This window comes from Cygnus olor, chromosome 22, assembly GCF_009769625.2.
Source record: "Cygnus olor isolate bCygOlo1 chromosome 22, bCygOlo1.pri.v2, whole genome shotgun sequence".
NCBI lineage: Eukaryota > Metazoa > Chordata > Aves > Anseriformes > Anatidae > Cygnus > Cygnus olor.
In genome coordinates, this window is record NC_049190.1 from 689,196 (window position 1) to 716,721 (window position 27,526).

At 42.1% G+C, this 27,526-nt stretch overlaps 1 protein-coding gene across 9 annotated transcripts in view; it reads right to left on the reverse strand.

Annotated features, from left to right (window-relative positions):
* The window catches only part of CADM1 (cell adhesion molecule 1), a 180,863-nt gene that overhangs the window by 23,870 nt on the left and 129,467 nt on the right, over positions 1 to 27,526 (reverse strand). For 6 of the 9 annotated variants that reach the window (XM_040534130.1, XM_040534128.1, XM_040534124.1 and 3 more), the window contains exons 5-8: positions 27,144 to 27,299; positions 15,267 to 15,366; positions 12,024 to 12,196; positions 7,782 to 7,853 (exon numbers count right to left, since the gene is read on the reverse strand). In XM_040534130.1, coding sequence (XP_040390064.1) covers positions 7,782 to 7,853; positions 12,024 to 12,196; positions 15,267 to 15,366; positions 27,144 to 27,299 — 501 coding nt within the window. The remainder of the gene's footprint in view (positions 1 to 7,781; positions 7,854 to 12,023; positions 12,197 to 15,266; positions 15,367 to 27,143; positions 27,300 to 27,526) is intronic. The other 3 variants (XM_040534132.1, XM_040534131.1, XM_040534129.1) reach the window with 1 other exon arrangement.

The window sequence follows — 27,526 nt, forward strand, 5'->3', positions numbered from 1 at the left end:
ATAAAGCTTTTTTTTTTTTTTTACCACTTTCAATAGATATTAATAACTATGAATATCTACTTGATACTTGACCACTGACTTATGGAGCTCTTATTCTTTCTAATTTTCTAGACTACTTCACATTTAGTTACCAGGACAAGCACAGATCCCTTCACAGTACTGTTTTCACAGCAACCTTAGGTATCAGTGTTCTGTACTATAAACAGAAGATTTCTGCTTTATTTCAAACCTTCAAGGCAAATAAAAAAAAAAACCCTACGCAAATCCTCCTAATTTCCACTGACCTGTAACACCTGTTAGACATTAACAGTCATGTTAACTTTCAACTACGTTGTGAGACAGTTGTCTGAGGGGCAAAAGAGCTTAAAAATCCCCACAAAGTGAAAAACCACGGCAGTCCTTCCTGTCTCCAAATATTCCTCAGAAGGATGGATGAAAATGTACTGTGCATTATGATCCTATATGACGGACCTCTGTAAAGTGATTCCAGCTTGTGCTGAAAGCTTTTGTACATGGGCATGTTGCAATGCACCCCAGAGACAATTTGATTTGCAGAGCAGATGTTTCACAAAAATAATCACAAACTGTATGGAAGCTGTGTGTGACAAGAACAAAAATATTCCTAAATCAGTGCTGCAGCTCAGGCTATGCCTTCCTATGTTTTTCCAGCAAGCTCTAAAAGGATTTTGTTTTTTATTTAAATCCTGACCTCCTGAATATAGTGTAAAGGACCTTTACAGACCCAGCTGCAACTTCATCCAGCAGCCAACATCAACCTATGCAGGCTCAGGCATTCACCCACGCCGCTCTGCTGGCACTGGCCTGGCAGCACCCTGTGTCCAGAAAGCTGGCCCACCACGCTGCGGCATACGAAACCTGTGCAAACGTTGCCCCTGTCTGTACTCCACCCATGCTCAGCTCAAGGTGTCCCAGGGGATGGGGTGACCTGTGCATGGCTCCCTCCTGCCCTCGCTTTCCTGAAGATACAAGTTTTCGGCAGGACACAAGGATGGTTTCTGCATCGCTTTCACTGCATTATCACCCATAACACCAGGCGTGACAGTACCGTGTCTGCTACTGCCTGTAAGAGGTACCAGAAGACTGGATTTTATTTTATTTTTTAACAGGCCTGTGAGTTATTCTCTCTTCCTTTATTCCTTTTAATGTGGTCACATACTGGATGAAAATGTCAGAAGAGTGCAGTATCATCTGTAAATTAACTTGACATTTTACCAGGGACATGCAGAAGCTTCAGCTAAAAGCAAAAGCTAAGCAATAAATAATTTGGGGAAGCAAATCACCACACCAAGTCTCCATGCAACCAGCCCCAGGAGGCAGGCGGCACCTGGCCCCACACGAGTCTCCCCTTGGGGCTGCCGGCACCACGACCGCTCTGAACATGGCAGGGGCGAAAGCACCCAAGGAGGACGTGTGTGGCCCACACAGCCAGGCTGGAGCCGACCACAACCATCCTTTTAATCTGACAGGGGAACAGACACGCTTGCTATTTATGATGAAACTATGTGAACAGCACCACCAGAAACAAACACAAGCAACCATACCTGATCAGATATAAAGCCTGCGATGCTGCTAGTGCACATCTACTTCAGTAATCCCCACATTGCCTCTTCACCTCCTACAAACCTGCTGCAAGGTAATTTGAGCAAAGAATGGCTTTTATTGCATTCTTCCCACCCACCACCTTTTTGGATTAGTGTTGGAATAAATCCCATACAACTGTAGTTTTTCCACACAACCAGATGTAATCAGAAAATAAAAAACTTCTGCTAAGGATAAAATAATCATTATCCTCATTTTAAAGTTTTCTGGCATGTGAATTCATGGCCTGAAAATGTCACCATTTCTTTCTCAATAATTTAAGATTTCTATATATTATTACTTCTTAGGTAGCTAATATGGTATAAAAATGTGTTTTTTATATGGACCATACAGAGCTGGCATCTACACAGCCTTTGTCAAGTAGACACAAAGGATCTCCGCCCTCATTCACTTCCAGTAGGGTAATACATGGCCCCCATGGGCAAAAAGGAGAGCTCAGCCAATACATGAGACTTGTTAAGATGCAACATTCAGATTCAGCATCACTTAACAGTTCCTGTTGTGGAGCTTGCTGACTTTAGAACAGCTTCGAGAGAAACTGAACTTGCTTGGGCCTGCTTACAAAAAAAAACCCACCATCCTGGAGGAACTTGTAGTGTTTTGAGAGCACGAGCTCAGTGCTTTTCAATGGATCTCATCAGGGGGCATGAGCATTCTTGGGAATTTTTAAACCAGAACCACTGCCTGCAATGCCTCAGCCCCCTGAACATGCACACCTGTTACTGCATATTCTAAGGGATATTTGGTTTTAAAATAGGGTTTAAAACTGCACTAAAGACATGCAATAGTCACATCTGCCAACTGTGCACTGTTGCAAGATGGACAGCCTGGGCTTCACAGAATCAATAGCACCCAATGCAAGGCTTGAAATACTGGTAACGTGCATGCACGTTGCACCCTCAGGTCTCCACTAGAACGGTTGCCAAGACACCTGCAAGATCTAGCTGCAGAGAAAGTGTGATAAATGCATATTTGGATGTACAGGATGTACAAATTCTGTAGATCCTGGGGTGTGGAAGTGTATGTGCTAGGCAAGTCCAGAAGGCAGCAAAAGAGTGTTTGAAATGGCACGCTAAAACACTCCATTCTTCCTTATGCCAAAGATGAGGGCTTGGTTATTATTAAGAACCTTTATCTCCCAGGAAACAACAGCTGTCCAAAACCACTATTTCAAGTAACAACTCTAGGGGTAATTCAAATTATGCGGTTTGCTCTCCTGTATCATATTGTACATCTTAATGAACAAAGCCACAAGGACAATTTGAACTGATAAAAAAGGGCTTGCCGGTGATAACAGCTGAAACACCAAAGGATGGTCAGAATATCAATGCAGTTGGAGGATATACTAAAAAGATCAAAATGTCACGCAGGAAATCTTTTCAAGCACCTACACTGAAGCAAAGCAACAGTGACAGAGGAAAAGCTTTAAAGGTCGTGCTGTTTTGGAAACTTCACCACTGTTCAGCTTTTCCTTCTCCTGGAAGAAAGAAGTACGTTAGCTTTTCAGAGTTTAGCTGTGATCTTCCCCCAAACCTCCATGCCACAATACTACTTTATCAGCTCACCATGCCTTTGCAGGTCAAGTCTACAGCAGCGCTGGTACAGCATTTTGATTTGTCAAGCAACAGCAGCTGCTAAAGGCACCCTGTGCTCTACACAGTGACTTCAGGGGGCTAGGGAGGGATTGTGAGCACAGCCCGCAGCTCACTGCACCCCCAAGGCTGGGGAATAATGACCACGTTACACCATATACCTACACGTTGCATTACTTGCCCTCTCCTGTTTGCTGCACCTATTGCTCTGGCTCGTATTTGCTGAACAGTGTCTATCACCACTCAGAGAGAAACTCTTTGAGGCAGAATTGCATTTCCCTGTCATGTCTGAACACAGTTAGAATAGAAATACTGTATGTAAGCAAGTACAAAAGATGTCTGTTGTTGGAAGCTGCTCAAAATGAGTAACTTACCATGCATGTGGAGTAGCAAATGTAGCCCTTTGAGATTGTTCTGTTAGATAGCTTTAGCAGGGAAAAATGAAGCCAGAACAAGTTATCTTCAATAACTCAAAAAGAATAATTCCAATAAAATTTTCTATGGGCATCTAAAAACACGAGCTTTGGACATAAGAATTTGTTTCAGTGCAGGTCTCTTCTCTCCATTCCTCCTCCGCCCCCCCCCCCCCCCCCTTTTTTTTTTTCTGATTAAATCAAAAATTTGTTTTTCAAAACTAGTCTGTGGCTTCAGGGGACAGAAACTAGGCCAGAATTATACCAGAAATGGGGAGTGGACGGGTGGGGAGACAATGGTGAAAGAACATAGATTTAAAACTCTCCTCATCCTAAGCAAATGTTTTTAACCTGGCTGGAAGTTTACTCACACCTTGCCTGCTGGCGGAAACAAAAAACGCTCCCATCTGCTAACAAAGCCATTATGCCACAGTAGAATATTTCAACAGTTTGGTGATGACAGGAATTAAGTTATCAATTGTCTCTCGAGGCTTTAAAAAGTGTTTCAACACTGCTATGCTATGTAATTCTAAAGATTATGTTAATTTGACATGATTTTTTTCATCTACAAAATCTCCTACCTATTGAGAGAAGTACATTTCCAGGCTTCGTACCGCCTGGCAGTAGAAGCCCGCATGACCAGCAGCAGCTACTAACGTTCAATGCAGGCTGGAAGCAGGAGTTAATTTTGCCACCCGTTCATCAGACCTGGCTATCCAGCCACACACGGCGGGCTGCCTGCTGCCTGCAGGAGCTCTGACCAAAGTGCCCAGCTGTGTGACCTTTAATCTGGGGCAGGAGGAGCATACATTACACTCCACCAGTGCAGCTTTCAGCGTAAGATAAATACAGCCACAGCTGCCTGCCAAAGATGCAGAAACATCCAAAGACAGGGATTTTAGAAAGTTGTCCTGGCATACTGGTTTGGTGACTACTAAAAAGGTAAAATTCTTCACAGCATCATCCACTTCACTCGAGTACAGGCACGTCACTTGGTTAATACGTACAGAAAACATACATATGCACATATATGCACAAAGAAGTGAGGCTAAATGTTAACTCTTCTTTGTGAGAAATGCTATTAATTAACTTGTGGGCAGAACACGTGAGGGCACATTTTAAGAAGGTTCGGCATTGCATCAGTGTCAGGAGAGAATACAGAAATCTCTCTTATCAGCTTCTTGTTAGCAAACCTTCTTCCTACATACCACAAGCACTAACTGCTGGTATCAATGAATAATTTTAGATTTTCATTACATTTCTAGCCTTGTCAGTAGTTCAAAACCAATACTGAAATTCATCAAGGAGGTGACTGAACCTGTCCAGGTTTTGCCAACAGGAGGTCAGCAAGCTTGTAGATTCTCCATCATTGCAAATAAAGATGTGAGAAAAGCATAGGCCAGTCACACGCACCTCAAACCAAAATACTTCTGCTAGGCTGACAAAAAAGCAACCCACAACTCTGCTTGTAAAGGAAATAAAGAACTGCGGTCAATGAATCTTAGTAGTGTGCACTGAATCATTTTTCAATTTAGTCATACTTCCTTATAGCGTAACAACCTCAAAAAGGGTAGTGCTGAGCCTGCGTTCAGGGAAATGGTTTGCTCTGATGGAAAGTTACCCAGGAGGAATAGCTGGGGAAATATCAGGTCAGAAAGCCCTCACTTCCTGAAAAACCATCATTAACATGGAGTAATGTCTTCTCAGGGACAAGAACCCACAGTGCTAAGCTCAAGAGTGGAAGAGTAAGGAGCAGGGATTTAACCTTCATGGATGTACACGTCCAGGCGTTTGATCACTGACAGCGACCAGATGGTGACAACTCACCTACTGCACCCGGGAACATCATGTTGCGAGCTCCCTCAAAGGCTAAGGAAATCCTGGGATCCTCATATGTCTGAAGAAGTAGTAGGAACTAAATTTATATTACGAGGGCTAACGTTTGAATGCTGGACGGGAAATATTATAAGGGGAAACAGGCTCGAGAGGAAAGAGTAAGAAATTATTCAAAGTAAAGAGAAAATTGAGTTTCCTCACATTTTAAGGCAGAGTCAGTGGTGCTCTGGTGCACTGTGGTTATGGATGTACACAGGGGACTGAGGAAAAAGTCTGGGTGAAGAAGACTAGGTTAGAAAAGCCTGTATTCTCCATGTTCAACGCAAACTTCCGTGGGATGACTTCAAAAATGGTTTCTTACAGCTTTGGATAGGGTCTCAGGAAGCACCTGGCTTTAGTCACGAGGGTGCTGAGCCAGGTCCTGGGGAAGTGCTGGACACCACTGACTTGTCAGCAAGGCAGAAACCCACCCCGCTGTGCCCAGTGCCACAGCTGAGCCACACGGTGACAGCCGGAAGAATGTACCTACGTTCTCACCCAACTCAGGCAGGAGTCTAGGGCGACAGCCCTGTTCAATTTCAAGGAGAATCCACCTCCCCTTCTTGTTTTTAACAGAAAAAAAGTTAGAAAACTATTGCAGAGGACAGCTTAGAAGCCTAGAGGATACTTAAAATTCACAAACAAGTTGCAATGATTGCAGCAGAAGAGCAAGCAATAATACTGCTATTTATTATTAACAACTACTACTTCAGAGTTTGAAATAGCAGGTGAGGTTGGCACGCACTTTTACAGTAAGTCCTCAGGTGATCCCTGAAATGACAGGCTGATAATAACTCAGTTCCAGGGAAAAGGACAATTGTTAATGTTAGCAGGCACTGACATAAACATGATGGGGTCAATCAAGCATCGAGACAAATTCTTCCTTTTAGCCTTCTATAATTCACTGAAAGCATTAACAAATTACTGTAAAACAAAAGAGAACTGTATGCATGTTTCTTTACACTGACAGACACTGGACCAAGTTTCTCTGCAAAAGGCTCTTAAAGAGACTTTGAAATAATAAATTTAAGAACTATTCTGAAATGAAAATCGGTTAAGAGATTAAAAGCAGAACTGAAATAAAGTGACTAAATCGCAAAATGGGGAAGTGTTCACTGCAGAGTGCCTCAAGCATCCGAACCTGGGTGCCTGGAGTTCAATATTATTAATAGCCACCTGGAAAGAGGAAGACAGAAAATGGCAAAGTCCAGACAACACAATGATATATGGAAGACAGCGCACAGAAAGTGCATATTAAGGCACATTGGAAGAAAGACTTCAATTGCTTGTCCATGCTAGTGGAGTCTGATTTGGTTGCAAAAAACCTCAGAAGGAAAAAGCCACAAAATGCCCTGAAGAGGACAGTTAGAATCAGCTGAGCAAAATCATAAAAGCAAATAAAATGTGACGGTATTTACAAAGGGGATGGTTTAGAGCAACAATAAACATTATACCATTAGCTATTCAATGGTCCATTCTCACCTGCAGTTTGTCACTTCTACCTCAAAAAAAAAAAAGAAAAAGAAAAAAAAAAGCAAAAGCAGCAGTTGAAAAAGAAAACATCAGAAAAATGACAATGCAAATGAATACAGAGAAATTAGAAAGGGCTTTCTTATGAGAGGAGAAAGTTGGGTCTAGTGAGGAAATATGATGCATGTGTGTAAAATAAAGGTGTCTCATGATCACCTGGTTGCTTCTGTTCGTCTTTTCTTACCAGATAGGCATAAAGCTAAATTCTAAAAGCCAGCTCTTCAAAAAGGTTCCTACAGATACTTTTTGACTCAATAAAAAAAAAAACTGGTGGAATTCATTTTTCTGTGAGACTGAGGTAGACAGCTTATTACAGAAATACACAAAACACCTATGCATGAGAAAAAGCATCTCTACATTAGGTGAATGAAACCACTAAAGACCAAACTTTATGCTTCCAAGTACAAATTGCTCAAAAATTGGTACTGATGGGGTTCAGGGTGAAGCAACTCCCCGTGTTAACTGAGTTCTAAGGCTATTTATATCCTTCCTTTGAAAGTACCCAGTTTTTGCCACCAGTAACTGAATTAATAGCTTTTTCTGACATGGCAATTTCCATGTTTCAGAAACACCTGCAGTAAGGACTATCCAACTCGTTGAACTGCCGGATTAGGACTCGCACAGTGGGTGTATTTGAGAAAAAAAATCGAATGATTTGTTTGTTGTTTTTCCCCAGGCTTCAAGCTCTGCTTAAATACATAAAAGACAATAAACATTCAGGACATTTCCAATGGTTATGAAGGTACCATACCTGTGATGGTGGTAGGGATGGTGGTGGTAGTGGTGGTGGTTGTTGTGGGAGGAGGGATAGTTGTGGGGGGATCTGGATAAAATATAAAAAGGAAAATAATAAAAAAGCAAATTAAGAAAAAACAAGCAGAACACAACAGTGATCAATAATGATCAGAGAAAAACGAGGACGCTAAGAAGCAGCGTGGCTGTTGGGTGCCCTTCCTCCTCTAAAACCAGGTGGTGACTTTCCAGCTGGTTTTAAAGACAAAGGGCCAGATCCTCAGCAGCTGAACATCGTTTCTAGCTCAATCCGCATCGGGGAGCTATGCAGAGACATACTCTAGCTGGAGAATCTGGCCCAGAAATTCTCCCCCCTTTTAGCCTTCTACAATGCTAAACAAAATAAAAATAAATAAAACCCAGCATAAATTAGTCAATGAGAGAGAGAGAAATGGAATGGGAGAGCTGTAAGAAAAATAAACTGCACACTTTCCACAACAAAAAGAACAGTTTACATGTACAAAGAAAGACACAATGGTGCTTTGTTGTTTGTCTACATATACATTTGAAAATCCAGGTGGGAGGTTTGTGTGAGGGGCCCTGCTGTGCTTAACAGACTAAATATCAACAGCACATGAATATATCTCACTTTTTTTCCAGGGCTGTTAACTTCACTATTCTTCCTCTATGAATACACGTCAGCAGGATGTTAAAAACTACTTCAAAGATAGTAATAAATACAAAGAAATGAGAACATCATTACTAAATATCAATTTCAAGGTACAAAAAAAAATCACCAAATCTTTTTATAAAAAAGCCGATATTTTTCTGACAATTTTATTTCAACATTCTTGGTTTTGCTCATAGTGCATCATTAATGAGAAACACAGATACTGAGATGTTTCTCTTTGTAACTAATAACCACTTCTCAGAGACACTTGACCTGCTAAGAATCAAACACTGCCACTCTTCCCAGTATTTATATTATGTACAGGGGCACATCCTCATCAAAACTATTGGGCAGGAGAAGGTAGATATGAGAAGATGTAAAAGAAAAAATATGTATCAATGCCCAGATGATCAAACTGAATGTGCTAAGTAGTCGGGAAGACTTTGAACTACAGATTCATCCTGCAATAATAGAGCATGAAACATTTCAGAGGCTTTTGATTTTAGGTTTTCTCTATAGCATGTCAACTTTTCATCACTAACACATCTGCTACTCTTTTATCTCCAAGTGAGCTCTCAGATTCCCTAATTAATACATCTGAACTTTAATTATATGCTGCACCTTTATTGTATTCTGTACAACTTCCAGAATGTTGAGAAACATTACCTTGGAGTTCGCTTCACTGTGGAGACAGATAAAATAAAGTGGTCATTTATGCTGAGTGCCGTTTTGTCCTGCTCCTAGAACTTCCTTCTTGCTCTTTGCCCAAGGCCATGCTGATGAGATGCTGCCACTTCTCCACAGTAGTAGAGATGGAACAAGTGAAGTACAGGAATAAAGTCCCTGCCCTTTCATTGCGCGAGCAGAGGCAGATAATCCCAGCTCATTTCACAAACTGCACTGGGAATGGTGCTGTGCAGCAGACTCTTCCTTGATAAATGCAAAAAAATGAACGTTTGCTAATTGTGCCAGAAGTTTCTAGAAAAATGTGTCTGCCCACTCCCACAGTGAGGAAAAGCGTGAAAAGAATTTTAAAAACAAGCATATTTTCAGTCTGCGTCAATGTGATTAGAGATCCTTACACCATGTGTGCAACAGAGAAAGGTGTGTTAAGCACAGATCAGCAGCGGTTATTTTGCAAGCCCTGGCTGCTGGCAATCATTTGCACTTAATGCCATTTAACTGTAAGTGCATTCGTTTTGTATGGAGACTAAGCCACCCCACCTCTTGTGAAGGTGTGCCAGCCCAACGCTGTGCTGCAGCCATCGCTACTCCACCGAACGCCTCTGGTGGGTACGGCCCCGTGTGCACGTCCCCCCGCTCCCAGGGGGGCTGGATGCGGGCAGGGAGCACCATGGTGACAGGCGAGTCCTGCCCACGGCTGGGGCAGGGGGCAAGCAGCGAGCACATCCTCCCGCTAGCTTTCACACTACACCTACAGAGGCGTTTCTGCAGGGATACAGATTGCACAGGCACATATATTATTCCTTATATTCTAGGGAGGAAGGATGCCAAATGCAGCAAAGGCTGGAGAAGTGTGTGCTTTCTGTTGACACGTGGAGTGAGACCAGCAGCTCCTTTTCACACTCAACACAGTAGCACTGGTTTCCTTTGGTGACAACTTGAGTTAGGTTCTATGCCAAAGGGCTTCAGACGATGACCACAGCCTAACCACTTCCACTACATCAGCAGCTCTGGAGGTCTCCCTTCTTGATTCAGGACTAAAGGAATTCTTTATGTTGTCCAGAGTGCCGAATCATAGCAGGACACTCCCAGACAACCAGGAACAGAATGTGATGGGATGTAAAACAATTACTTAACAGAGAGCTCCAGACAGACCATGAAAAGCCTTTCTACATGCCAAAATATCTGCTGGATACCTGAACTAGAGTCCACAGGTTAACATCCCCTGGGAAGCTGCATCACCTTTGCAATAACACCATCTGGTCCTGGGAATTGAATCATGAGGGATGAAAGCTGTGATGAATTCCTGTGTAACCTGGTTCTTGCCCCCATCAAAAACGTGGAATAATTAATGATTGTGAGAGTTAATATGAGGTCTAAATGGCTTACTGAGACCACATTTACAGGTGAGAATGAATGGTGCTCCATCTCCAGAGCCCACCAAATCCCTGGTGTGTCTGCAGGGACACACATCTCAGCTCGATCCTCTGTAATGGTTCATCCTGAGCCTTACAGAACCTGGGCATTAACCAGGTCATTAACATTGGTGAGAGTTATTCTAGCACTCACTTGGGCCAAAATAGGTACATTAAACTACACAAGGAATTAAACAACCTCTTCTATAACTGCTTTACTGCAGTAGCTTTCCATACTTCTCATGGGTTGCTGTTTGTGTCCTATTTCAGCTTCTTTAATACTTCCCACAACATTTGCTGTTTCTTCAAACAGTGATGTGAACAGGCATTTTTAAACCAAGAGTGACTTATTCCATCATAAATTCATATCTGACTTCATTTTGTAAACTGGAGTCTTTTGGAGCTACAGGCACTAGAGAACTACCTGTATATTACAGTACAGGAGTCCAATTTCAGCTCAGAGCTGTAAGGTTTGTTATTAGCTACAGTCTCTGGGCAAGTTTCTAAGACTGGGCCGAAAACTGGTGACATACCACTGGCACTGGATAGGCGATGTTATGTTCCCAACTATTTACTGGGATCAGAGCAAACACAAGAGAATTTGGCCTGCAGAGCTTCAAGCAGCTGTTGCATGGAATGAACTTCAAACCAGAGCACGTCAGCGTCCTATCCAAATAACGGGCAACACCCACCACAAGCTTAGCAATGCCACACAATAAACACTCTAAGAGATAAAGTTTAAATATGCAGCCCAGGGGACTTGTTCACAATTAAAGTGGGGGATCACTCCTCAAGTGCCTGCTGAATCTTCATTATGTGCAACACCTCATGACGAGAGAACAACAAGGTTTAGAGCAATGGCAAAATAATACAGAGGAACCGAAGTATTAAAGTAGGTACTTAATAGCACTTTAAAAAGATGCTGAGACATGTCTTAGTGTCTGCTCAGCAGCCACATATAGGCTTAAGACATCTCATTCCTCCAGTTTATTTACTGGTTTGCAATTATCCAGGGATGCTGGCTGATTCTTCAGTCATTTAATTTGCTAATAAAAGACCAGGGCAAAAAAAAAAAAACAACCCTGTACCACTGCTGAAGACACTGAAAAAGTCATTACAAAAAGGAAAATATATCGGAGAAGTCCTGTGAGAACTGTCAGGCTAGAGAACTTCACAGTTCTCCCCATGCCTCCGTTCTGGCCTTTTCTCAGGCCTCATCTGATAATACACGAGTGTCATGGCAAGTCCACAAAAGCGGCTCCAGAGAAAGAAACTTAATGGCTCTGCACCTGATGTAAGACACCAAGAGTTACAGAAGCAAAAGAAATGCTTTTCCAGCCCCTACCCCAGCCCAGTATAATGTAGATGTGTTGGGAGCTATCTGTAATTCTTGCAGAAAGCAAAACGTTAACTTCTTTAAAAGCTTTCAGAGAGAGGTATGTTGCAATTATGTGTAAATGAGTCTAGAAGAACGGTGGTTTTTCTCACGTACCGTATACAAACAGCATGTAATCCGCATGTGATTTCCCCACCGCGTTTGAAGCCTCACAGCGGTATGTACCATTATCTGTTTTGTTTAGGTTACTAATGAGAAGGTTTGAACCAGACACTACAACGTGTTGAGGCATCTCATCATCTACTCTTAACCACCTCATGTCCGTAGGCCTACAGAGGAGGGAGAAAAAGAAACAGTCACATTACTATTTTCCTATGGTAAAGATGGCATCTTCAATAGTTCATCCACAGACAGAAAGCCCAAACCAAGAAAAACTGTAAAGAAACAAACACATGCTTTTGCACTACTCAAGCCCAGATGCTGTCAGGCTTCCTCAATTTAAATTTATTTTAACCCAACAGGAAACTGTATCCAGACCTTAAATTTTCTGAAGACACTAATGCAAGCAGGAAGAAAGTTCATTAGTGGTTAATCATTCACTTATTCAGTAAACCTGAAATCTTTGAGATCTATGGACTAAAATGTGCATCCACAGGGTGCTCTGAGTGCAGATCTGGACATGTGACAGAACAAGTACATTTTCATGAAGTTTGAACCATTTCACAAAGAGACGTGATAGACCTATTTACCTCAATTTTGGCTCTACTGCTTAGTGACAGAATTTTAGCCGCTAGCAAACAGGAACACCTTTCTTCTCTCCCCCAACTATGCTTCTCCAATTGGCAGCCTGTTTCCTGCATCCTTTTACTAATGGAACCAAAATGAGTATCACGTTTGCATAATTTAGGGAATGAAATTAGCACGTCTGTTAGAGCTAGTAAAGAAAAGAAGTGCTTCGGGGCCTGGGGAATTCTTTTTAAGAATAAATAAATTATTATTACTATGAAAACTTTTAAATAGCAGTAAGGACAGATCAGCTACTCCTATGAGACAGCCTTTGCCAGCAAGAAATATATAGCAGCTTTCAGGACAACTGAACACTAAGTTCTTAAAAAGGGGAGGTCTATAGAGTAAAACATTTCATTTGTCAGACTGCCTAGTTCCAAAGATGAAGTTTGCAAGTCATATTCTGCTGGGAGCTAGCACCGTTAAAGGTATCAAAATAGCTTGGACTTTTTACAGTGTCCATATGGGAGACTACTGTAATGAAATAAAAGCTCCTAAAGTCTCAACATCCCAGCCCTACAACTGGAATGGACAAAATACTGAATAAAATCATTTGGTTATCAGTTGCCTGCTACAAAGTCAACATCTGGTTTTGGACACCGGCTTGGTGTGCTCTTCCTTGCTTTCCCATCCACGGCACTTACCGCCTGATGAGGCTGCACAACACGCCGCTAACGTGCGAGCCTCTGCCCGTACAACAGCAGCTCTCCAGAGAGCAGAACCGCAGTTGCAGTTTTACCTCAACAGTGGTGGAAAGGTTTTGATGCTCCTGGCTACAGCTTTCAAAAGCTATTAGTGATTTTGGTGTCCCAAGGTTTCACATGCTGCATGCGCTACACAGCAGCCTGTTTTCAAAGATGTGAATATCCTAAAAGTGATGGTTTCATGGTTTCAGCATATTCCCACTTCTGTCACAGGATTTTGTTGTTTTCTTTAACTGTCTAACCTTGGACATTGAAAACTTAATACCTAGATTAATACAAAAACAGAAAATTCTACTTTCTCGTGTTTTGTTTACCTCTGAACTTCCCCCAACCCAATGTTCATGTTGCAAAATATTGCAGAGAAGTGATTTTAACTGAAGAAACATCCCTGTTTATCCTAAACTTCTGCAAAGGATTTTATGAAATTTGTTAATCTTTTTTTTTCCCAAAACAAAATAATAATAATAATAATAAAAAAAAAAAACAGAAACATCTTACTGTACATTTTCTTATGCCTTGAGAGAGACAGGTGAAATGACCTACATAAGGAAATTCCTAGCACATTACTAGCATCACTGTAACATTAAGTGGCATACAGCCTGGGAGATGTGTCTGTCTTAGTTAACATGTGTATGTCTTATTCATAGCCTGGAAAAAAAAAGGGTAAAGAGGCCTATTCATTAAATTCCCACATGAGAGCAAATAGGAGGAACTGCAGTTACCCATGAGAGGAGAAATGCAAAGGGGCTTTGACAGATTCTGAACAGGGAGTAGATATTCAAATGGGATTATTCAGTCTCTAATGTACAGGGAAGGAATCAGCCACATGCTGAACAGAAGAAACTGAGAAGTGGAAATAAACAAAACAATCTAGGTGAGGTAGGACACTACCATGGAAGATGACAGTATCACAAGCCTTCTCACCTCTGAGCTGCATAGACCCCTCCTGTCCCTGCCCACAGAAACACAACTGTCAAACTGGATGACTTCAAGTTTGACTACACCTGCAGTAACTCTTCAGTTCTGGGCACACTACCAAGGAGACACTGACAGACTTTGGGAATGTTTGCAGAAATCTCATGAACATGATCAAAATAAAAAAGGATAGTAAATACTTGACAACCATAAAGCCAAGTGGGAGAGGAAGTATTAAAAAAAAAAAGTCAACAAAACTTAAATTAGAACAACAATGGAAGTGTGGAAGAAAATCTACCCTCCCTTGTCAGGAATTTCCTGATGCATAAATTTCTTAAGCAATGTAAGAAAGCCTCAAGGGCATGGTATGAAGAGGAGAAAGAATACAACTTGCATTTCATAGAAAAAACATAGGCCACCAAATATGGAGGAGAATCATCATATAATCAATATAAGCAGAAAGACAGACTGCCTTACCTTACAGATCCATTCCACTTTTAAAAGTGCTTAATTCTTTGGGCCATTCACTCTTCTGCATACTTGCACCTTACTAGGATTCAATATGCAGGCCACTGACCTTGCTTTTGCAGATTAATTGAAATCAATTGACACCTAAGTGGGGAAGAGACTTCCCTGGGGAGGAGATGCATGGCTGTGTGGCACCCACGCTACCACCTGTTCATTCTGCATCAGAGGGCTTGCTCCACTCCTGGGAGCTCTTACAATAAAAAATCCTCAACCATTTTTTTTATATAAGAATAAATGCAAATCAAAACAGATACCTTAATTTGGCAGCATATGGTCAGGTGCGGAAAGGATATCTCCATACTTTCTTTTTCATACTCTTGCATTGCCTTTGCAGCAGAAAATGGCACACTAAGTTCTGCAATAGCTAAAGAGGCCAAAATGCCTACATGCATTTTTGCATGGCCCTGTAGCATGGCCCCGTCACTGCCAGACAGCCTGGTCCATCCTCTGGTAGTTTCCAACTTACTGTGGTTTTCCAAAAGCTGCACACGTCAGTTCGAGTGGCTCCCCTTCTCTTGTGAGGCCTTGCACTGGGTAATTCTGAGAAACCCGCACTTGAGGCTTATCTGCATGACAAAAACATCATTTCATAAATTTTCTTGTCAAACAGAATCAGATTTCTACGCACTGAACACCAAAAGACAGTCATCATCACTGCTTTCCTCTCGGCCCCCTCTATGCCATTTGTCTAATCAGTAAGTGAACTTGGTATTTGCTTCAAGCTGAAGTGATTAGCACTGAGGAAACGCGAGGCAGATCGGAGATCTGTACTCCGACTGAAGCACCACCGTTTCCCGGGAAATGCTTTTTGCTGCACCAGAGCTTATCTCTGAACTCACTCAAGCTAAAAGGAACTCATTTGCCTTCATGCTGAGGTGAAACCGGAGATATTTGTGGTGCTCAGAATTGATACGTTTTATCATGTATCATATATTACTGTATGACAACACTTTGTGTCCACGCATTTTAATACGTTTGGCTTTACAAGAGATGTTTGTTAGAAACACAAAAAGAAATCACAGCCACTGACGCTTTTGTTTAAACAATGGAAGATTTTAGTTAGTCCAAATGAAGCTCTTCTAAATCCTAAAATAAACACAGAGAATTAAAGCATTTATAGTTAGGGATCCAGCTTCAAACCACTTTAGTAAGACCCTGAAGGAGAAAAAAAAAAAACACACACACACAAAACACACTGGAGTCCATGATTAAAAAATTCATTACCTCCTATAACTGAAACAAAGATTAAAAACGCAATCTAAGCTGTAGCTAAAATGTTATCAATGCAAAAAATCAATTCAATGCTACAAATGCCATTAGGCCGTATATATTTTTCAGGAATTTACTCAACTGTAAGAAATAAAGGAAGGCAAAAAATCAGTATGCATAAAGGTTGAAACAATTTAAATGTTTCTAGTTCCTTTGAGAGTAACTGCGACCAAAAATATCGGCTTGCTGCATTTTATTAACTGTGTTTAACTCATTAACATGCTTCCTGTGGAATAATAGAGATTAGAAAAAAAAATCCATGTCAGGATTTAACCAATTTAAACTCTCATAATTTTCAGTAATGGAATAAGCTACACTAGTAAATCCTCTCCTGAGATGACTATACCACAAACATTTTATAAACTAATCCCCATTACAGATGCTTCCTGCAGCTATGAAACTAAGGCGTATCTGCAGGCTGGAAAGCGCAGCAGCAGCACACGGATTACGACGTTCTGGAAGTGTGTTACACGCCTGAGGTGCGAAGTCCTAATTCCTCTGGAAACACAGGAATGCAGTGTGCCTGAGAACAGGAGCTGACCCCCAAATAGTGATGTTGCTCAGCGCTTCGAACGTGCAAAAGAGACGCGTGGAAGCAACCAGCATGTTCTAGGCGTGAGCAAAGACTGTCCCTAGGAGGGCAGACACAACCTCGACGCGTGCCCTGCAGCTGAACCTCGACAAAGGGCACCTGGGCTGTGCTGTGGCAGCGAGGGGCAGGTGCTCCCCACTGCAAGGTCCAAGCCCCAGATGCACAACCCAGTCCTGCGGGGGCTGTGGCACAGATACACACAAAAAAAGCACAGGAAGACAAAGAACAGTGCTGAAATACCACACTGAGTTTGGTCTGCAACACGAGTACTTACACAATGCATAAACACAGGACGACCGGTTAAATAGTATTATGCAGCAAGTATGTCACAAGCAACACCTTACGTGCTGTGCTCACGCTTACCCCTCTCGTTCACAATCACCCCACCTCAGCCATCTGCTCGCTATTTACTATTTGCTTTGTGACAGTGCCTAAGGGCCCATGCCAGAAACATGGATGCTATTACACTGTGTGTCGTGGAAAGACTGGAAAACCTTTCCAGCCCTATTTACAGGGGAACACAAGGGCTACCCCGAATGGCATCCCTGGGCTGGGAAAGCCATGGGTGAGATCTTCTGCAGCTTGCCTCTTCTGTTGCTCCAATCCCGTTTTTATGAGACAAATTTTAGTATTTCTGAGGAGATGTTTACCAGCTGTCAATTACTTATGGAAAGCAACAAGAATAAACCGAAGGCTTGTTGTACTGAGAATAAACTGCAAGCTAAGTAAGCTCTCCCGAAACGACATAAACTGCCCCCCTCCACTTCAGCGTTCTAGCTCCATAGTCTCCATTAATCAAATGTCAGAAGAAAAGTGAATCTATACCATTTTGACTTGCACACTGTAGAGGTGTCACATACAATATAAATCTGAACTTGATTAGCACACATACATGTACTCGTGAAGACAAGAACACTCCCAATAGAGTTATCACAGTGAATGTCTCTTCTAAGCAGGACTCACCAGCATGCGAGTAATTACTGAAGGCACTTATGGAAATAGGAAGTGCTTCAAAATTCTGAAGGATTCAGAAGGATGGCTTGGCACTCAGGAGAACTGACATTTTAATTAGGCTTGTAGTATACAATGAAAATTTCACTTGCTTTGACCAAGAATTTGGGGGAGGGGATGTGTTTTTTTTTTTTTTTTTTTTTTTTTTTTGAGGACACACATTTAAACAATCTTTAATCCTACTGCTAAGCATCCCATCTCAGACAAAGTCAGTATCTATTTTCTTCAGATTATACACTCTGTTAGGTAAAGCTTTGTAAAATGCCAGGCACTGTGGGATCCTGAGCTCAGCTCCTACCTGCAATTGTGACATTTAGTAACTGACACCAGCAAGCTTGTGACGGTTTTCAAGGCCTGTACTAGCAGTTTGCCACCTATTAACCACTATTAAAAAGGCCACATTCCAGTAGTGACATCTGTGGTAGTATAATCTGGGACTATCACCATCTCAGATGGCAGTCTAGGGCATAAGGCAAGCAGCAGAAGAATTTTTACTACCAAGTGCATTCCAACAGCCTGAAATACTCAACTTGGAACTTCATAATATCATATTGCTGGATTACTACATAAAAATAAATGCTTGCATCTACACATCTAAGCCACAATATACTCCACTGGCAGACAATTAGATCTAACAACCTCAAGCTATTTCCTAGTATGCCTATTTCTAGTGGCCTAAAAAAAAAAAAAGCCTAGTAATTCAATAAGGTACCTTTATTAAGCTAAATTCATTCAAAAGCTACAAGTGATATACAAGGTTAAATACCAGTAGTCTAAAGGTTACACTGTAGCAGCTACCAATTTGAAAAACTTATTACAAAACCATTCTGCATTTGATGAGATTTCTTTTACAACATGCATACCGTGTGCCTGTAACGCATCCGAAAGGCAGCCTTTAGAGAGGCGACAGCACGCCCTGCTCTTTGCCCCGCTGGCCAATTATGGTGTACACGAGCCCGGCCCCCTCAGCCTCCCACAGTCTTGAAGTCAGCCTGAGTATGAAAAATGCTCCTTCTCCTCCCTCTCTGACTAACAACCTGTATTTTAATTTCGCAAGCAACTGGGATGCTGATGGCTCCTCCAGCGCGGGCGGTGCCATGGGACAGCATGCTCCTGCGGGACGCCACCGCCCGGCTCCCTCGGGGCTCACCTTCAGCTGCACCAGGACCCATGGGCTGCGCGTGCTGGCAGAGCTGCAGCAGTGCTTGGCTCATTCCCCCGTCAGATCCCCTCTCGTCCCTCCGTGTGGCAACGCCTCTGGGCTGACGCCATGCGTTTCAGCCAGGCTCCACGTTAAGCCTAATTGCTTGTGACTGAGGCACAGATAGGGCGTCCTCTTCTAAAATGATGTGAGAAACAGAGAACCCACTGCTCCTCTTGAGAAAGGTCTCGACAAACCAAGATGCATTTAAGATGCACCTTCTGTCCTCATTTTGTCTAGTTCAACTTCTAGCCAAAGATTTCTGTTTTGCCTCCCCCTGCTAGATTACAGTTCCCTTTGTACTTCGCACACTCTCGCCATGGCTGTTCTTCTATCCTGTGAACAAATTGCTTCTCAATACTTTTTGGTAGGACAGATTTGGCCAGAGCTTTTTAAGTCTCTTCCTGTGTGATTTCTTCCCGTTCTCTGCAATTTGTCCTATTTTCCAGCATCTTTTCAAAGTCTGCTCACGAAGATGCCGTGCAAGATTCCAGGAATGGTCTCACCAACACAGAAGAGAAAAGCCATCATCTTCGCTCCAGCTCCTTGCTTCACACACGCAAGGAGGCACTGGCTTTGCCATGTTGGTTTCCCTGGCAAAACCTTACATGAGGCTTTTTCCCACTAAAGCACTCCAAGTATTTTCCAGGATGTAGTTGCACTTCTGTGAAGAAGGGATATAGCCTACGCACGCCCACCCACCTTTCAGAGTTTTAAAGTGCTGTGTTTTAGAAGTTACAAAAACTCTCAAGATGTTCTGTGCATGCTACAACACTTCCTCTTATTAAGTGTTAGCCAGTTTTTTGGTCATCAGCAAAGATTATTAACAGTGATTTTTTTATCTTTTTTTTTTTTTTAAGAACTTCCAAATGAGTCATGGGAGCACTGAAGAGCAGCAGGCCAAGCACCCAGACCAGTGCATTTGCTCTAAAAATACCATCACTTGCTGATTACTCCCTAATGACTATTCTTTGAGATCTGCCAGTTAGTGATTTCTTAATCCATTAAATGTGCGCTCCATCGATTATGCTTAGATCTCATTAATCAGGAAGGATATCACGTTATACAGAGTTCGGTGTCTTACAAAAGCCTAAGCCCATTACTTCTACCCATTTACTTTCATCAGAGAAACCTATGATCTCAAAGACAGGAGAGCTTGTCGTCTCAGGGAGTGCCGCCAGATCGATCTGGCAAGCCTGATCTCCTGCGGGGCCCCGGCTCTGCTGTGCAGGTGCATGGAGGAGCCGGGGGTCCACGGAGGAGCCCGGCTGGGACCCCCAGCAGCACTCGCCCCTGCCCCACTGAGCCCAGTTCTGGCTGCTCCAGGAGGGCTGCAGCCTTCGGAGCTTGTGCTGTCATCTCGGTCCTCCCCAGGGCTCCTCTCCAGCTCCAGGCCAGCTCGGGTCAGGCAGGTACTCCCAATTTCTGCCTGTGCTGTAACGCACCAACCAGGGGAACGCAGCCAAGCTCTGCTGAAAACATTTATCTTGTTTGTAACCAGACTAAACCCAACGGCAGCACTTGCTGGAGACAGCACGTCTCTCTGTATGCGGTAAGTGCTGTGTGGTAGCAGCGCAGGTTCCTACAACTGCCGAGCCTGTGGCTGAAGTCTTGGGTATTGCAGCCCTCAAGGATGCTAATAGACACTAGATATGACTCCTACTTGGAAATACAACCTTAAATAAAAGAGTGGTTTTCTTGGCAAATGCAAGAAGGCACATGAACAACATTTCCCCCTGAAACACAATCAGAACATGCTTAATGAGGAAAATGTGCAGTAAATTTAACTCTGTGGCTATATCCAGTAACTTCACTGTGCACAAAAGCTGCTAAAAGCTGCAAAACAAAAAACCACATCACACTTGAGGTAGATGTTCTTTGGGGCCACATATTTCCCTTGAGTTGAATCATCACACTCCAGCAGCTCCTGGTCCTCCAGCAATCTCAGAGTGACACGGCTCCTACAGTGCAGCAATCTGTCCACTTTAAACACAAACATTGCACTGAAACAGTCATTAATAACACAATAAAAACAGTCTAGGAAGCATTTCTTTAGCAGGGGATGATTTTTTTCTCAACTTATCCGACTCACCAACCACCAACAGCGACAAACCAGTCAACCCTTCCTGCCCACACAACTGCCCCAGCTGAGGTCAGAACACAGTCAAAAGCCTTCTTACCACATGCTGCTTTTGGGGGGAAACACACAAAAACACGGATGAGGAAAACCAACCACTGAAAGCACGCTGTAGCTCGCAGAGCCCTGCCACAGCCCAGGAGCAGGCCATGCCCGGCAGCACCAAGGTCTCCCCCGGCACTTCCATTACCGACATCGCTCAGCCACAGACGCAGCACGAAGGGCTCTCAGGACCAGTGCGCATTTTCAGAACGGGGTTTCTTTCTCAGCTCCAAATTACAGCTAAACACATACATTAAGTAAATTGCACGACTATACATGGCTGGTTTCTTCATGGCAGACAGGAGCAGACAAAACTGCTCCTGCAGCGCTTCTGACATAGTGGTACTGCAGCATGGGGCTCAGCGTGTTTTGTAATGCCAGACTGTTTGCCAACTGAGAAAATTACAAAATGGATTCTTTCAATGATTCAGCTGAAAATTCTCTTGCCTGCATTGTAAAATTATGTACTGAATCCAAGTTTTAAAATCCATTTTGTGATTACTGTATTAATCCCTGATGCGTACCTCTTTGCAAAAATAATGACAGATGGTATTCTCAGGAGAAGAATATCCTGCAGGTCAAGCAGAGTTTTTGCCCACTTTAAGTAATTCTAGCTTCAAAATCACCCCGAATATGCTTTAGTGCTCATCTGAAGAAAGGTGTTTATTTTATACAGATCCTCATCTCTGCTTTGCTCTGTGGCCCAAACTAGCATGGTATATTGCCTATATATATATAACAAGGATAAACTATTAAAAGAAAATGACTTCTGGCCGTTTTTGTATCTTACTACACTCACATGCTAGGGAAAGGTCAGGAGGAAAACGTTCTTCAATATTAAAAGAAGTCAGAGAAGTTAACATAATATATAGGTATAATAAATACAGCCATCACCTTTATCCTAACATCAAGCAGGTTTACTTATCAGGAAATGAAGTCTGCATCAGAGACAGCAGAGACCCGGCTACCCTGTGTTTTCTCCCCAGCTTCCAGAAGGACAGAGCCTGCATTGCAGCCGGCGAGCTCTGCGCGCTGGGGCTCCCATCAGGCACACAGCTGCGTGTGACACAAGTGGCTGGTAACCCGGCTTTGGGGCACTGTGTGCACCACGGTGGGATGCCACGCTCAGTCGTGCTAAGGAGAACAGGCAGGTGTGTTGTATGTGCACGTTCCCATTTTAAATACATAGCTGCATGCTGCTGCTGAACACTTCCAAAACACAGTGTCCAGACCGTACTGTATGCTCTTCATTCCCAACAACACTCCTCTGAGAAAACCTTATTAATGAGCTTGCAAACGAGCACCCAACTGGGAAATGTCACAAACAAGAGTGGCTAATGCCCCAGAAAATCAAATAACTGAACACTTGGCTGATTGTGGTGCTTTTCATATTTATAAAAAGAAAAAAAAAAAAGCTTTAAATCAAAGTTTCTGAAGGGGTCAACACCTCACTGAACAAAACAACTCATTTATTCATTTTTAGAATTCTCCAGATGATAAATTACATTGATGTTAATCACTTCACTGCATAGTATGCAATTAATATTTGTACTCAATAGAAATATAAGGATTACTGGAGATGTGACAGCATACGTATATAGCTGATTTTTAACATAATTGGGCGCAAAGAGTTCTCCCCTCATAACAGCAGAGGCTGTAACAGATTCCATCAGTGCATGTTTTAGAGGTATACACGTAGGCATTACAAAAATGAATGTGCAATTCATTATAACTTCAGAAAAAAATAAAAAACAAACAACCAAAACCAAGATAAAGTGTCAAATGAGGACCTCATCTCCAGTATCAAATAATGACATAAAGTACCACAAATGCTGAACTTAAATATTTCAGAGTATCTAGTTCCATTCAATTCCTTAATGATATTTTAATGCATTTTGGTGCTTCATTTCCTTTCTAAAATTACACTCAACGCACTGGTCTTCCATCCCTCACTGAATAATCCGAATGACAAAAAGAAAGCAACTTGAGCCGAAATCAACATATATTTTCAAACCAATCCCATGTAACTTATTGTGGCCATCCATTGCACAGGGTTATACGTTCAGTGGTGCAGCTATTAATCAAGCATAGAAGTGTTATTGTTACTGTGAGTACATGGCATCACTTGTCAAACTCTGTTTGCTTTTAAAAAGCACTACCAGGAGATTTTCATAAATATTACAAAATGCTTGTTTGCAGAGATTCCTTTTTAATAACATACCCTACATTCAGATAGAAGCATTTACTCAAAAATTCACAAAGGGACAGGATGTGCCACATTATACATGCAATAGCTCACTTCCTGAGTAGGACAAGTTAATACTCAGCATGAGTAAGTCTTACTCAGTTTCACTAACTACAGCAAAAGGTTCTTTTCCCCCCAGTGTCTGTGCTGGTAAGCTTCAGGTGAACCTGGTATTTATTTTTTAAAGCTTAGCTTATGGTATAGTAACAAGTTATCGGTATATACTACAGAATTTTATCAGATAACACAACTGTTCCATTATTTTGGCAGAGGAGAAGCCCCTGCACACATAAGAGGAGGAGCAAGATGGCCATTCCTCTCCCTCAGGTAACAGCAAAAAAGACTGTGCCTGTCCTTAAAGATTTTACATGCTTTGCACCTATAAAGATGCTTGGAAATAATAATGGAGAAAACAAGGCAACAACAAGACAGATCACACTTACTGTAGTGAACAACTGCCTTATTAAATCGTGGCTAAGGCGACACAGGGTTCAGCGCTGCACATGCATGGGGTACCCTGGTGCTCTACAGTTCAACATTATCACAAATCCCATACTTTTGTGACATGCATCTGAAATTACTCTGCCTATCCCCCTTCAAGAGGATTACCTGCTTCCTGGTTCAAGACATCTGGAGCAACCACAGCCTGGGGTGATAAGGCCAATAGTCATTTTGAAATACGTTCCTGAAGTTACTGAGAAACTTAAAAAACCCACACAACTCAAATCTGCAATTTTCTTTGAACTACAGCACAGACGAAAATGTTCATTTGAATTGTTTTTAAAATAAAGTGAAGTAGGTCCACTTTGCAGACTTCAATTTCTACATCTTTTTTTTTTCTTAGCAGAGAAGAACATTTCAATAAAATAAAATAAATACATATTCTAGGTGCCACCTCCAAATGCACCAAAATAAGTTGAAGTACAAATGCTCCAGATTTTCAACGATACTTAAGATCCTAATTTACAAAAAAAGAAACATTTGACATACCGAGCTTTAAGAAAAACAGTTTAAAAAGAGAAAAGGTAAACACTTTGAAGGGAAAATAACGCAACTCTGGGGGAAAACATGCCTGCCTCCCCTCCACTGTGGGCTGCTGCAGCCAGCCAGGCGAGCCAGCCCTTCAGCATGGGAGCACGTGCCTTGCCCGCTGCTCATCTCCACTTTGATTCCTCTCTCCAGGAGCATTACAAAAGTCAGTCTCCTCCAGAAGCGAGTGAGAAACAAGAAAAATGTTGGAAATGGCTGAACTGTACGCGAGAGTAACCTCTGAAAATGCCTTTTTTCATTTCAAGATTGCACAAACAACACTGAGGTCACTGTCTGTTCCCTTTTGCAGGTTGTGTTTTGAGTAGTTTTTGAGGATGACATGTACCCTACCCCTCCCTCCCCCTCACTGCAAACTACGCAATTTTTTTGTTGTTGTTCTGTCTTCTGTGGTTCTGTTTTTTAAAAACTTTGAATCGTATCTTTCAAAATCTCTCCATTTTCTGAAATTTAGTCAGACAAAAATACCTCATTATCCGAGAAGGCTCCATCCATCATCCTCCTGTCCTTCCCCAACACACTTCCTGCTTGAGATGGATACACTTAGTGCACAGAAATACAATATCCACTGAGAAAATGCTTTACTATGTCCTGCTGGTGTTCCAAAGGGGTGGAACCGCTGTGCCCTTAGCGTGAATGGGCAAGACTTAAGGGGAGAGAATGTAACAGCAGACACGTCAACAAACAACACGCGACTGATCTTGAGTTATACCTCTGTGGCTGCAAGAAAAGCAGCTAAAACCACATACACTACCATGATCAGTGAATGCTAAATGCTGCTTCTTTGGAGATTTGGCATTTTGCTTGCCTGGAAGGTAACAACATGGTCAGTGAAAGTGCATGAACAGCAACTGGAAGAGATCTGTTCTGATTGCAAATCCTGTATCTAAAAAGCAATTGAGAAAGTATCAATTAGGCCTGATTGTCAGAGTCTAAGTTCCCCAAGAGACTAAGTTCATATCAACAGAAGCTCTGATTGAGATGCCGGTCGGTGAAGACATGAAGTTTCCTTCTACTCGTGTTATTCCGAAGAATTGAGCTGCAGTCAACAAGATTGAAGCAAGAAAAGCTCAAGGGTAAAAGTTCGCTCTGACTGCCTTTTCTACCCTAAGTTCAGGTCCAGCAGTAGGTATTAAATGCAAGCATCTGGACATCCTCCAGCACACGAAGTTCTGAAGCCACTAATTGCTGGGAGCTGCAAGGTTACGACGCACTACATGTTCTTCTTCTGGTACTCTTCTCTCAAGCCATCTGCTACTGCCCACTGAAGCAACTAACTAGACTAACATGGGTCAAGTCCCTGTAACTAATTTCTGTTTACAAACTGTGATTTTAATTCATACCATGTTTAACATCCAAATAACTGTATTTTACATGTGCTTTGCCTTCATTGTATATGGAACCAACCCTGTAAAGACTGCAAACGAAAATAGCCAGGAAGAGATTTATTTGATATGAAGAACAGAAAAAAATGTTCCCTCCCAAAACGAACAAACAAACAAACCAGTGATCCTCTCCTATCACATCAAACTATCAAGATTTCAGTGCAATTTCTAAAAGGAAGCCTAAAAGTAACCAGATGCCCTTTCAAGCAAGGGGAAGATATCCAGATATCCTGGAAGATTTCAGTATCTGCACATAATAGGGAAGATAGGATTTTTTTCCCCGTTAAGTATTTGATCAAGCCTCACAAAGGTGCTAATGTATTATTAAAGCTAATGGAGCTCTACAAGAAATGTTAATGGACATTAAGTTTGCATAAATGAATTACACATTAGCACAGTCACAAGAAATCTAGTATCTGCCAATTTAGGTAGTATCTGATCATTTCTGTTTTCCTCATTATAGGAACATTACTTTAGTTTCAGAGATACGAGAATTGTAACCAAGATGTTCATAATGAAACTACATAACGAAGCAGATGAAATAAATTAATACAACCTCTTCTTCCCCTTTTAATGTAATGTTATAGTTGAAGTGAACCTAAAAAAATATGTGCTTTGAATCATCCTAATACCCCTGCTTTTCTGAGGCACCCAAACCATGTTGTGAGGACTGTCCGACTTTGTTTTGGAAGCCATTTTCTGAGCAGAAGCATGTGCATACAGCAGCTCCATTATCTCCACCAGCTGAAAGTCAGGCCTGTCCACATTTGCGACCACTGGTATTTTCAGATAACTGCTCAGAAACCCTGTTAACATCACATACAGTAGAACAGTTCCTAAACAAAATGAAAATGCATTATTAACAATGAACATGGTAGGAACATTACAGCAAAGAATCTGTAGGCCTTTGTCAGTGGTGTTGCTACAGATTCTGCATACTTCATCTCGCCCTAATTTAGAAAAACAGATGGAGCTGTATGTTCACAACGCACAATACCAGTACTTCTTTTGCATGGTGGCCAGTTTTTGCCAGTAAGCTCACAATGGTGGCCAGTCGCTTTAATGTCGTGTTACAGAAACACTTTCAAAGAGATTAAGTAGGTTGCTAAAAGAAAAATACTCAGATTTAATCTTTCCTGGCAATTTTAAAGCCCAGCCAGAACCTTTCATGGTGCAAATTCAATGTGAGGAAAGTTATTTAAGAGAATAAATGTATTTATGCTGTTGCAAAAGGGCTGGGAAAAGTCATAGCTTAACCTATTAAATGGTACCCAACATTTTTATTTCAGTTTTTAAAGAACAGAATATAAACTCCATCTACACTATAATTTTATCTAATCATACAGCAAACGGTTCCTGAGGTCTTAAGTGAGCAATTTTATACATTAAAAGCATTACAAGTTCTGCTACTCACACATGACTTCTAGGTAACGTTGTGTCTGCAAGTCTTTGACAGCAGGGTGATCCACCAAGCAGATGACTGGGACTCCGTCGTCCTCCCGTCCCACTTTCAGCAAAAGCTGGCTGGTCACTGTGTACATATCAGACCACTGCTCCACTTCAGACTTGCCTGGCAGGGAGATGAAAAAGAAAAGCAGACAGTGACTGGGGGGAGCATCTACTGGATACGTTCACCTTCCTTGTTTCTGTGCTCAGGTGGTGTGCTCCCTTCAGCATCTATTTCCCCTCTTCAGATACAAGGTTATGGCCGGGATGCACGCAGGTATGGAGTAACACACCTCTCCAAGAATTTGCTCCTGATTAAAATCTACACTACATTACCACAATGATTAACAA